We start from the raw sequence: 12,982 nt of genomic DNA, 5'->3' as shown, positions 1-12,982 counted from the left end.
TCCACATGAGAGCATTATTACCCTTCTGTAGCGCAAACCTGCCCATTGAATGCAGAACTAAAGTTGACCCATATGGTAGAAGCCCGAGTCTTTCTGGAAGTGCAGGCAGTGTCAAAATGTTGCGACGAATCTTTCATGTGAGATGGTCTGTGTCGTGTGTTCAGGTGCAGGTACTACTGCAGAATGTACGCAAAGAATTCATAAACGAATCGGAGAAAGAAACATACCGTCATATTTATTTTGTCACATGCTACACCATATTACAGCAATGACCCTGGCAGTCTTCTTCATACAGGTGGAGGCAGTATGTACCATGTATTTGACCTGCACAGAGAAGAAAACATATAATGAATTTTGCAACCACAAAGCTCAGACGACGTGACCATGGACTTAGTTAATTCAGGTCTAAAAGTGTAAACCACACAAAAGGCAGGGATAAAGGGCGATGCATGAAAACAATGCCACAAGTGCAGGCTTCTGTTTATTAATGAGAACCAAAATCAGAAAAGATATGCAGGAAAAACAAAACATGTCCTAAATGGCAGCTACTTAATCACTCACATATGCTGACATTATCACAAGCACACTGGCTTCTCAGGAAAAATCCAGAATATTGTGCCCAGCTGCACGGTCAGGCTGTAGGCATCCCGGATGCCAGACTAAGAAGAGGGTCATATCAAGAAACAGAAAAACATGTCCATGAAATGGAAGCTACTAAAAGGTGATAAAATGAAATGCCGTTTAACAAACCCTTCCCTCCATTCTCGTGTTTTTATTTCTCCGTATCTAGAGTGGTTAAGGTTTCATGCAGCCCTTGCTAACAATATGTCTCTGGTCTCTGATGCCATTATATGTTTTGTTGCCCATACAGTGAATTTTCTTCCTAAAAGGGAAGTGTAGGTGATTGTCTGAGCATCAATGAGTGATACTTCCAATTGTAATTTTCCCTGCATATATTACCTGTGAATTCATTTCCGATTAGCAAACAGCAGGAAGCTTGTGCCTGTAATGGCATTTCTGGGTGCATTGCATTGTCACAGCCTTTCGATACAGTTTAAATACCTGGTGAGAGGCCTATGCACAAAGGCTATGCACTATAAATCTTAGTCTACCACTCCTGGAAAACAAGGAAAAGCTTTCGGCTAAACGTGAAATAATAGCAAGGGCAACTTACACATCTAAAGAGTTGTCTCCATGCATGAGGTAACATCATACCAAAAAAATTATTTGGACCACATTATAATAAAGATACTTTTTATTCACGTTCATAGCCTGTTTCATACTACACCTCTACATTATGCCTGTGCAAAAAGCTTTGGTTATGGACTGGCCTTCCCTGACAGACTACATTAACTACACAAGCAGCATAGAACAGTCTCCTTCTAAAGCACTATTTTTGCTTGAGGAAATTACAAATCTCGTCTTTTTATTTAGACAGTGCTGCTTCATCCAATGCTTGCAGCATATGCAGCAGCAGTAATTCTCATGAATTACATTTTGCTGGCACAACAGAATGTTGTGTTACCTTCAGACATCTTTTCAGATGCTTAGCATAATGAAATTGTAAACACTGACTGACAGCATGCAAGAATGGCTATTAAACCAGCTGCCTTCCATATCTGCTTTCACATGCAGGGCACGTGAGCTTAGTTAAATTTTAAGTTCACTCCAATGTGAAATAGAACAAATATGGGTTCACGTGAGTTATTGGAAATTATTCACATCAGTGAACAGCACCTTCCTACTCAAAAAGAAAGTGTGAACAGTGCAAAGAAGATGAACAGCCTCACATAGCTTCATATCACATTAAGCTCTACATGCATAAACGACGGTGCTAGTCATATTAGCTTGGTAGCATGCCACCCTGCCAAGCATTACCATAACTCTGCATAATTTTTTTCTGACTTCTCCAGCAACATGAATTGTAGGCAGCGCCTCTCAAACTAATTCAATATGAAATCTTTGCTGAAGTCCAGCCTACTTTTGCAGAAAAAAAAATGTATTTATACTTCATGCCATAAAAAGTGGTCACAATTATTCAAACCATTATTCAGAAATTCTTTCAGAACTAAGTCCTCGAAAACATTGAAAAGCTCTAAAATCTCTGTAATAGAATGGCTGCAGCTGCGCAACATAGCATACTATGTTCACGGATGGACATCAAGTGATGATGAACTTGCAACAATGTCCCAATTACATAAAAACATACATACCACACACGTCTAGTCCCGGCCACTCGTACGGTTTTGAAGAATCCAGGCTGAACTTCGGTGCTAGGAGTGACAATGGTTGTGCACCTTTGCATCCCTCCTTCTCCCAGGTGCACTGCAATAGAGATGTCATTTATAGCGTTAGTGTAATGGTTAGTGATAACTTATATGTTCATTAAACCACGTAATGGCAGCACACATGCTCAAAAAACGACAGGAATAGTTTGAAAACGAGAAACAACTTTTTATTCCAAATTTTATCCATTACAGCACTTGCCACATATTTATAACAGGCATAATTGACGCAGTGCGCTGGCATAATAAGCCTAGACAAACTTCTACAGCACAATGGCCTATTACCAGTGAATTGTCACTAAGTGCCTAACATAATTAACATATCTTCTAACAGCCACTGCAGAAAAAAGAAAGAACTATACTGTTACTGCTTACGAGATTGACAGTATTCATTTCAGAATTTTTTTTTCGTTGACAGATTACCGCAGTGCAACCAAAATCCTTATTGTTCTAAACACAGGGGTGGAAGCAGGCTCCAGCTTTTTGGAGCAGGCACGGTAGCAGCAAAAGTCTTATTTTGGAGCAGCTTTGGAGCAGCAAAAGGCCCATTTCGGAGCAGGTTTGGAGCAATTTGTAGGCTATTTCGGAGCACTTTTGGAGCAGACTGGCGACATTTAAATGCGACTGAGAGCAATTTTGTTTGCAACTCGTCCAAAAATTATAAATACTGATGATCAATCCTACAGGCCAGAATTCTTTAAAAGGACTGCAATTATTTGCTAGAGTTCATAAAAAATATATACATGTGGCAGCTGCTACAAACAGTAGTTGCCGTAAATTAGCTGTTATCAATTTCAGCTCAGAAAAATAAGAAAACAAAATAATGGCGAGAGTTCGTCAAAACCGTCAAAAGAGAGCAGCAGAATCTCGAATATACTATGTCAGGACCGAAAAAAAAAATTTATACCCGCCAATCGGTGGATTTTAAAATTCGGAAAATTGCCGCAGCCAAATCAACAAGAAGGTACTCACATAATTTGAGCCCTCGCATAAATGCGCACTGAAGTTTTATTACCCAAGCGTATATGAAAAAAAAATTGCACCAGCGTGCACGCGGGTGCACACAAGGCAGTCTGCGGAAAATCGGCGCAAACGCGTTGCTGTGTACGGCTGTGAAAGGTGCGAGTAGAGAGGGGACGCCGGCCGTGCCGCTGTGAAGATGTAACGCCGTAACTGGCCAGGCCAAGCCAAAGCAACATCAAATGCGTGCGAGGTATGAGCACGACGGTACCTCGCACGACGGGTAGTAAGCCCGGTGTCCATTCCCTGGCAGCTCCACGTATAAGTTCGTAATTCGTTTGTTAAATTAGCTCCGGTAAAGAAAATTATATTCGCGCGCCGTTTATCCGTACCACTCGCGCAGCCGGGCCTATCGCGAGGACGCCGTTTTAGCGCCGTTTATCTCTTTATACAGTGCCTAGAATACTGTACTCCAGAATTTTTCCTTCCTCCAAGAGCGAACCGAACTGTCGATGCCAATGCGGTTGCGTCTGTTTCGTAACGAGCGCCCAGTGTTGCCCAGCCGACAATAACACTCGGCTAAATTTGGCTCAGTATACTTGCAATGGGCGTAAATTGCCGTTCAGGCGCAGCTTGGCGCAGGAGATCAAATTGGCGCAGCATGGCGCAATTGGCGCAGCACTTCCACCCCTGCTTTTCTGTTTTAAATTAAAACAGAAAAGCTTAGATACTAGCGTATTCTTCTATTCAACCTCTTAGAGCGACATCAAACCTAAAGTTTCACTCTTTCATAAGAGAATACAAGAGCACAAAAAGAGGTGACATAGACTGTACGCTTTTGTGAGCTAATGTTTGGCCACCAACTAGCCCCGACCTTTTCACTAGTAAAAAGAACTAAACAAGTTCACTTTTCTCTATTAGTTCTCAGCCTGAGTGAAGAGCCAGTTACATATCAACTTAACACCATTAGCAAGCGCATCTTGCCATTCGACTGCAGTAAAACTGCTGGCATGATAAGTCACATTCTGGGTTAGCAAAAATATTGCAAGGTGTAAGCGAAAACGGCCTAATGCCTGGAAGCGCAGAGCACAAATGAGCTGCTAATTTCTTGCCTATGAATAAATAAATTTCACGTTTACTGTTTTATCGTTTGCTTGCTACTCCGTGGTAAAGAAAAAAAAATTGACGCCGTCCATTCGCAAAAAAAAAAAAAAGCGCCCTGGCAGAAGGAGTTGCCTTGCAGCGCTAAAATTATAAAGGGATTATTGTCCAATAAGAATCACATACAGTGCTGCAGTAGATGTGAGCACTGCGCGCAGTACGTGCCACAGAAGCGCGCACACTAATTTACTCGCCCCTTTCTGAACGGAGACTGCGGTTTGGACTTACCTTACTGAATGGTCGTGAGCAGGGACAAATACTTGGCGTTGAAGAGACGACCGGCAATGTTCTTTCGCACGGCAGACGAAGGATCAGAGCCTGCAGCGAAAGAAAGCATGAGAAAGACGCCTGCAGATTGCGCCGCTGCGATCGTGTGTTGTACACGATAGGCTCCCTCCGGCCGCACGCGACCGGCTCAAAACAAGAAATAGCAACAAGCAGCGGCTCGCGCACACAATCCATGATAAAAAATCTGTATTGAACACACCATAACTTGATGGCAGGAAACAACCCGTATGACCAAACGAAAATGTCACTTACTTGTACGGTTGAAATTGGGCGCAAAGAATCCGTACGATGAGGGCGCCGCGACGATCTGGCGTGCGCTGTTTCTTTCAGACGTTGACTCTTTCGCGAAGATGTCGCCCACTGCAGCATCACACATCGATGAAGCTTGCACGATGAAGTAATCGCTGAACAGAACCTAAACGCACAGAGGCCCGTACTAAAAGATGAAAAGAGGAATGCGCGTCGCGACTTGCACGCACGGCACCCAGGCGCGGTAAACAGCGGCTTCGTCTTCGACTCTACGCGAGCGGCCAATCCAAATAGACAGGCACGTGACCTGAAGAGGGAGAAGGGAGAAACTACAACCCATCGCCAGCCATCGCTTCCAAAGCTTGCTTAGAGGAATTACAGAGGAGGTTTTCCTTCTTCCATGCTTCGTGCCTTTCTTTCGTTCCGCCGGACCCCGCGCTTCCCCTCTTTTCCTTTTCTCCGCTGACTGAAAGAACGTCTGCGTTCCCAGTAGTGTCCCAAGGTCAAGGCGCCCGCGTGCAGGGCGACAACCTTTGGTCCTTGCAATGTGCTGGTAGCTTATTATTTTTGCATGCGCCTCTCTGCCCTTGTGGCACGTATTTTTCTGCGCTTTCGGCGTGCGCACAACTCTTCGTTTATCGGAGACAACGAGCGCGGCGAGACTCGTCTTGTCAGTGCCTGCAGTATCCCTTTGAAGCTTTTTACGCAGCCAGCTATTACGCAGTCTGAATTACGCAGATGCTGCCGTAAATGTGTGGCGTATGCAACAGAATAGTTTTCAGAGCAGCTGCAGCTTAAAGTTACGAGCATCATTCGGCAGTTCTCGTACTACTTCGTACAGGAGGTACTGCGAAATATATATCAATAAACTTCCCTTCCTGTACTTCTAAATCCGATGTAAATGCTGCAGCATTATTGATTCAATGACAGGTACAGTAACAGTTTTAAATACTGATATTGCCGCGTGATATTGCTGCGAGAAATTTCAACTTTCTTTTGTGGGGCCGCACGTGTGAGGAGAATCCAAAGAAAGCAAAAAAAACCGCTCTGTTCAAAAATAGTTTAACTCAATCGAAATAGATACAGCTGTAGAAATATGGATTTAATAAAGCCGCATCGAGTGATCAGAAGCGTCAGGCAAACAAAGGGGATTCACAACATTTGAGGAAGATGGCGCAGAAGAGGGCTTCAAACGACAGTCGACCACTGCTGATGCAGCAGTTCTCAGCTCTCATCGCTCCAGTGTTCGCGAAGTTCTCAAAATATTTTCAAAATGGGTCAACAGAGCAGAAATGGAACACTGCCAGCGCTATGCCAGCAAGCATCCGTTAAGACGCTTCAACCGACTGGTTATTCGGGCGATTCCGTCTATTTACGCGCTTTCATTTTATTCTATATAGGCAGTTGCCACCGCTGAATTTATGCTTTTGTTAAAGATTGGTTCGTCAGTGCGATACAATGTGTCCTTTAGCTCAGTTTTATTTGTGCGTACAAGACAAAAGTCTCAGTCATCCGAAGCAACTTACGATGATGAAGGAAAACCTGCCGGTTTATACGCCGTAGTTTCATTTATTTTCGAGCTTGGGTCTTCGGGCTGCGTCTATCTATTGCAATGTACTATTTAGTGCTTATCATTAGCCTCTAAAAGAAAGAGTTATTTCCTGACGCATGAACCATTCCATAAGAATTCACAATGCACTGCCGCAATATAAGCGCCTTTTGATTACTGTTTCCTCTGGCTCCCGGTTTGTTGCGGAATTCGATGCTTCCATAGCGCTACAGTTCGAAAAAAAAATGGAGGCAGTCAACTTCATTTCTAACTATCAGTACTACTTGACTGCATTAAAGCTGCGCGGAACAACCTAAAAGCTAACAGTTACGTACACGTACACTGAGTTTAAGCTAATTTCTGCTCTTGTAGGCGTGCAGCACAATTTCATACGCAAGAGAAGTTCGAATAGACTTAAATCACTTTGGTCGCCTCGCTCCCTGTTTATCAATTTAAAATAAGCTGAAATTGAATTGCTTCTATGTGAAACACTTGTATGCGCCAAAACATGATCAGGAAATGCAGCTATCTCGAAAACTGATTACTATGGGCTTCGCTATCTTGTGCCGAGAGAAAGGATCCGTACACTTGTTGGAAAGGAAACATAGAAATGTATTTTACGCTGCGTTGAGGAGTTTCCGAGCAGATGTACAGGGTCCGTCAAAAGTTCCAAGGCCACAGGGTTTGCTTTTCAGCAGCATAGTCGGGCTGTTGAGATACCCTCGAAGCTCAACATATCTGTAGAGAATAGAAGAAGGATCGTTCTACCACCTTAGAACCTCGATAGCTCTATCGGAATCTTAAGTGCCAGGATATACCGATGAAAAGCGGACCATGTGGCCTGGGAACTTTTGACGGACCCTGTACAAATGCTGGTGATCTCATAGTAGACCAGCAAAAGTGCGACTCTGAGGCCTGGCTCGTGTCTTGGTAAAAGTGCTCTAAACAAAAAAGTACCTATATATATGGAATGGTCAGGCCACGCTCACAACTCAGTTCAGATGCAGAATTATTCCTTCCCTAGTTTCTTTCATTTTTGTTTTTCAGCGTTTTCAGCATTAGTGGGGAAGATCACGCGGTTATCAGCGAGTAGGGCTCTTTTTTGTTGTTGAAATGGAGCAGAAATATGAGAGTGCAATTTATTCGGGATTTGCGTTACATTGCATCTTCAGCTAACATAAAATTACTGCGTCAACAATCTCGCTCGTTCGTCTGATTTTGATTTATTAACTTGTATGCATGTTAACCTGGACCCTTTCTGTTATTCGTCTGTTATTTGCTCAGGAACATGTGCCACAACGAGGGGTTATTCGAAAAGTGGTGCACGTTATTCGAAATTGTACGGAGGGAATTATCCGCCCTGGTATTTATCGTGCGCTATTAGAAAATGAAGAACAGCGCTGACTAATAGAGCTTGCGCTGGCTGTGAAGCAAAACTGTTCCTTTTAAAGCTTTTATTACCGCTTTAATAAAAGCGTAACCACAAGCCGAAATTATAAGCGCAATAATTTTTATGCCTCTGGTGTGTTGAAGCGCTAAACTGTTGATTTCGTTCAGAGCTGCGATTGGTCAGAGGAGTAACACAGCACCGATCATGCCGTCTGTCTTTGCTGACTTACTTCTTTTTAAAATGATATCCAATCATGAGTATGAAAGCACATGCACCGAATATTAGTGATTATTTTGGTCGTTAGCAACCAAGAGCATGTTTGCATGCGTGATGGTTGTCGTGGCTGATCGCGGCCAATGCACCTTTTTTCAGTAACGTTCTGTGCATCCGCCAAGCCGCCTCCAGGCGGAGATGGGCAGAAGATCGCTGTACGTGTTCTTCGAAGAAATAGCTTCTGGTCCCTTGAAGAAGCGAGGAGGCGCGGTCAGTGTCGCCAGCGTGGGTGAAAGGATCAATGCAGTGGGGGAGCGTGAGCCAGCGTAGCTCTTAACTATTGTCCTCAAAATAACCCCGCCACCCCGCTTTCGGGAGAGGGCCATCTTCGAGAGGGAGGGGAGGCGGTGAGGGCTGCATACCTTGCTGTACAGCGTCTTCGCGCAGAGGGAACACAGCTGGTTTGAAGAGTAAAAAAGGGGGTAAGTTTTCTGAAAGAGACTAACGGCCTCCACCACCTCGACACGGGTGTAATGATGCACTCTGCAAAGTGCATCGTTAGTCCATGCACCTTCAGATAGCATAAGTCGTGAAGATACACCCTTCTTACACCCTTTTTTCTTAGAGTGTAGACACTGGCGGCCCTTGTCCGTGTTCGTGTCTAACTGCATATGCCGAGCACGAAAAGTGCCACCGTCAACTCCACTATTCCGCGTCACTAAAGAAGTCCAGATCTCTCAAGGATACATATAACCGATGCTTCAAAATACGGCAGCAGGAATAAAGGACAATAATTTCAAAAATGTGGGTAGCGTAGCGCCGTTGATCACGGCGTCGAGGAGCCGCTCTTCAGTGACACTGTTGTCATCTGAAAATATACCCCCCAAGACAAACTCTAAATTGCCGAACACTTGATCACCCCGCTGTCAATGCACAGAACTTGACTTCGGTCTCATCCAAAGAAGCCATCATGCGGTGATCTATTGCGTTCCAGCTCTCTTCAATGACCGCACTCTTCGTAGCGTCGCGGACCTGTTTTTCAAGCATTTCACCCCAGCGAAACCGCATGCGAAGCAGGTGTTCAAATCATTGGCCAATACCTGCGGTGCAAGCTCAGTCGCATGGTGAAATGACCACTATGCATATTATTAATGTTATAGCATTATGTTGCTATCTACGCGTCACCAAAAAGTGTCCGCAAAACGTGTCCTCAATTTTGTCCCCACCCTCCGGTCGTCCTATAAAGAGATATGGAAAAAAGTAATTGTATCAGATAGAGGATAAAAAATCTCGCTATGGTGCAAATTTGGTTGATGTTGAGTAATTAGGTAATTAATTAAAGCCGAAAAACCCACTTGGACATCGAAATAGCCATGAACGTCGAAATAGTGAGAAGACGTCAAAGCAGCTACACACGTCAAAATGACACCAAAAACGAACAAGAATATACGTGATGACGTAGAACAATTCAATATAGTTAAAAAGAGAGTGTCGAGAACGCGTCAACGCTTTCGCATCTCTCCAATACAGGTCGCCACAGTGATCTCAAAGTTTTTACGACAGCTAAGCGGGGCTGTCTAAGTAACGCATCCGAGAAACGAAAAGTCGTTTATTTGACACATTTATAACTCTAGATTACTTTTAAAGTGCGATAATCCTTGCGTATCTTACGAACGAAGCAAGCATAATGACCAGTGTTGCGTTGGAAACTAGGAATGATTATGCGCCCAGTACGCGCGTTCCTATCTATATTCGTCTGCAGCTATATAAACTAGAGGTCACCAGGGGCGTAGCCAGGGGGGGGGGGGGGGGGTGCCTATGGGGCTTTAGCTCCCCCCCCCCCCCCCCCCCCCCGAAATTTTGTCGAACTGTCACCGACCGCAGGATGGCCCAAGTACATATCGCGACTTCTGCTATCATAGCTTTGTTCTTGCCTGGATCGTCTGTCTTTCCGTGTGTAAAGTTTACTATCATGATTGCGCAAGATGTTTATTTGCCTTGTTTGACGCATAATATGAAGTGACTTTTGCTTAGACACGTAGATGTAATGGAGGCATACGGCTATTTAAATATCTTGTTGCGAGGTTTGTGTATACATACAGTGACTTTGTTTCCGGCCACACTTTTTTTTCCTTTGTCAAGTTGTTCCTTCAGGCATGTTGCCGGGCTAGTCGGTTTAGCATCTTGAAATTTGGAAGAAAACCACCTTGGCGCAAATAACTTCACAATTTCCTCGTCTTTTTTGACCTTGTGAAATTATTTGCGCCAAGGTGGTTTTATTCAAAATTTCTAGTTGTCAAGTTGTATCTTCGCAATTCTAATAGTCCATTTTATCTTCGCACTTCTAATGCATATTTTGCAGAACTCCTCGTTTGTTCATGTGCTCGCTGTTGCGACTAAAATTTCGGTGTAATTACTCGCATTACATGGCAGGTGACAGCTGCTGCAGCGCAGTACACAGAAACGAAGAACAGCGTCATTTTGGATTTTTCCTTGGCCGTTGCATATGTACAAAAATGTAAAGGTTCTTGAACGACAAAAATTCATTAAAATATTTGTTCTCTACTTGCTCATTTCATTGCCTTTACGTTTTTCATATCAGTGGCATGTACTGCTTTATTGGTTTAGGACTGATATAGTTGTAGACTTCGTGTGATATTTTCTTTACTTAGCAAATACGCAAAAACATGGAAGCGTTGGTATCAGTTAAGTCTTCCACGATTTTTAAGACATACGATTATCCATTTTTTTATTTTTAAAAAATACATATTTCACTTCTGAAGACAGTGAGTAGCTTTACATAATACACAACGTCATTGTCAATGGGAATGCAGTTATTATTCTTGCATTTGATCCCTCCACAAGTTCTATGAGGAGGCCGCGCTGCAATATGAGCCCCCCCCCCCCCCCCCCCGAACAAAATTTCTGGCTACGCCACTGGAGGTCACCCAGCGGCCGCGAAACTATCATCAATCAGCAGTTGCCAGACTCCAATGAAATGGTTGCTTATCGCGTATTCGCTGATTTGGAAGTCGTTCGCAGCAGTGGCACTCCGAAAGCAAGAATGGACGTGTCACTACAAAGCACATAACACTAACTTTGCTTTTCCTCTTGCAGTCTTAAACTCAACTCACTCCTGTGGAAGGTATCTTAAAATTTGCCACTGTACACGGCAAACACCGCCAAGCGCTCACTGCTGCTGCGAAGAACTGACGAATTTTAATTTGTACAGAGAGGTCCATTACTACAAGAGAGTGGGCTCTTGCACTTTGGTTGGCGCGCTCAACGGAAGTATTAGCAGTTGCGTCATAGTTCGCGGTATGTGCATTTTAATGTCCGAGTTGCCACGGCTCCAGATTAATTTCCTCTACGTGCGGTTCACTGCCACTGCACAGCACGCGAGCGCCTTTTGCGTTTCGCATCCACCGAAAGGCATCCGCCGTGGCTGGGATCTGTATCAGTCGAGGTGGCCAGCGAACAAATGCACTTTATTGCTGAACGTACAGTGCTTTTATAGCCGCAAGGGGTGTGGCAACCAAGGCGCATATCTAATCTAGGCGAGCACGATGAATCGCCGCACCAGGCATGGCACGTGCGTCATTCCCGATACATCTTCCCTCCTGTGGAGAAGAGATGCCAAGTACTTGGTTGAAATTGCGGTCGTACCGCAGACGCTGCGGTGGTCTCCTATCTCTGGTAGATCGACGCAATGCAAGATCCTGCGGAGCCATTGAGCTCACAGTCGGTCCAGTCGTAGTCACGGGCGGCGGCGCCTGCGGAATGTTCTGGGAGCTCACAGGCGACTCTCCAGTTGCAGCAGGTGCCGTGGGTTGCAGTGCTTCACACGCTCGTTCGCTCTCCCGGTCTTCACATTCGGGGGCTTCTTGCTGGAACAGCTCACCAGTTGGAAGCAGATGCTGTCGGTTGCGACGTAGCACTCTGTTGTCCTCGGTAACTACTCGATAAGACCTTGGTGCAACTGCTCCGGTAACTTGAGCGCGGCGATTCCATGTCTTTTCCTGTACTCTCACGACATCGCCGGTGTTGAGAGGTGGTAACATTCTCCCCCGAGTGTCTGCCTGGGCTCGCTTGAATACTGGTATGCTTGGCTGCTGCCTGAAGTCTGGGAGCAGAGTGCGAAGCCTCCTGCCCTGCAAGAGTTCACCAGGGGAGCGGCCATCTTCGAGTGGAGCGGATCTGTAGTTGAGCAACCCGAGCCAGAAGTCTTCTTTTGTTTCTTCCGTTTTCTTTAGGATTCTCTTCACAATCTGAACCCCCTTCTCAGCGATTCCATTCGATCGCGGGAACTCGGGGCTCGACGTGACGTGGCTGAAGTCGTACCTGGATGCAAAGAGAGCAAATTCATAAGACGAAAACTGCGGCCCGTTGTCCGTGTGGACTTCCATTGGAATGCCGTGTCTTGAAAAGATGGCGCTCAACTTCTCAATTACGGCACTGGATGTTGTACGAGTCAGCTTCTCCACTTCCGGGAAGTTCTAATGGGCATCAAAAACCGACAGGTACGAGCTTCCTCCGTACTGAAAAATGTCGACGCCTACGCGGTACCATGCATGGGCCGGTGTAGGTCTGATCATAAAAGGCTCACTTTGCTGTTTGTACGTATATTTGCGGCAAACCGCACAACCCTGCAACAGGTTTTTGATATCAGAGTTCAGCCCCGGCCAGAACACTAGGCCCCTGGCTCTTGCTTGGCACTTGTTCAAGCCCATGTGTCCCTCATGAATACGTTCAAGAACTTCTTTTCGCATTGACTTCGGGATTACAACTTTGCTGCCTTTAAATACAATTCCTTTAATCAATGACAGCTCGGACGCGAATGGCTTCATTATTCCCAGACAACAGCAGTGGTTCAGGAAGCTTCAGCAG

The 12,982-nt window shown here is 45.0% G+C and overlaps 1 protein-coding gene across 1 annotated transcript; it reads right to left on the bottom strand.

Annotated features, from left to right (window-relative positions):
- Positions 1-214: 214 nt before the first annotated feature.
- LOC149336841 (uncharacterized) lies at positions 215-5,329 on the bottom strand. Its single transcript, XM_089554776.1, has 4 exons — positions 4,947-5,329; positions 4,635-4,724; positions 2,214-2,325; positions 215-324 (listed from the first exon to the last, which is right to left on the bottom strand). Exons 1-4 carry the CDS (start codon positions 5,061-5,063, stop codon positions 251-253), a joined length of 393 nt encoding a protein of 130 aa, XP_089410902.1. The 5' UTR covers positions 5,064-5,329; the 3' UTR covers positions 215-250.
- Positions 5,330-12,982: the final 7,653 nt, after the last annotated feature.

This window comes from Amblyomma mixtum, chromosome 7, assembly GCF_055824585.1.
Source record: "Amblyomma mixtum isolate Tamu chromosome 7, ASM5582458v1, whole genome shotgun sequence".
Taxonomy (NCBI): domain Eukaryota; kingdom Metazoa; phylum Arthropoda; class Arachnida; order Ixodida; family Ixodidae; genus Amblyomma; species Amblyomma mixtum.
The sequence above is the reverse complement of the archived record's forward strand: the minus strand, read 5'-3'. Positions and strand labels throughout refer to the sequence as shown.

Bases quoted from the DNA above. Each gene is read 5' to 3' on its own strand.
- LOC149336841 (XM_089554776.1), bottom strand. From the start codon at position 5,063: ATGCTGCAGTGGGCGACATCTTCGCGAAAGAGTCAACGTCTGAAAGAA. The intron at 2,326-4,634 runs GTAAGTCCAAAC...TCTCTATTGCAG, and splicing joins GCTCACGACCATTCAGTAAG to TGCACCTGGGAGAAGGAGGG. The intron at 325-2,213 runs GTATGTATGTTT...TTCTCTGTGCAG, and splicing joins GCCGGGACTAGACGTGTGTG to GTCAAATACATGGTACATAC.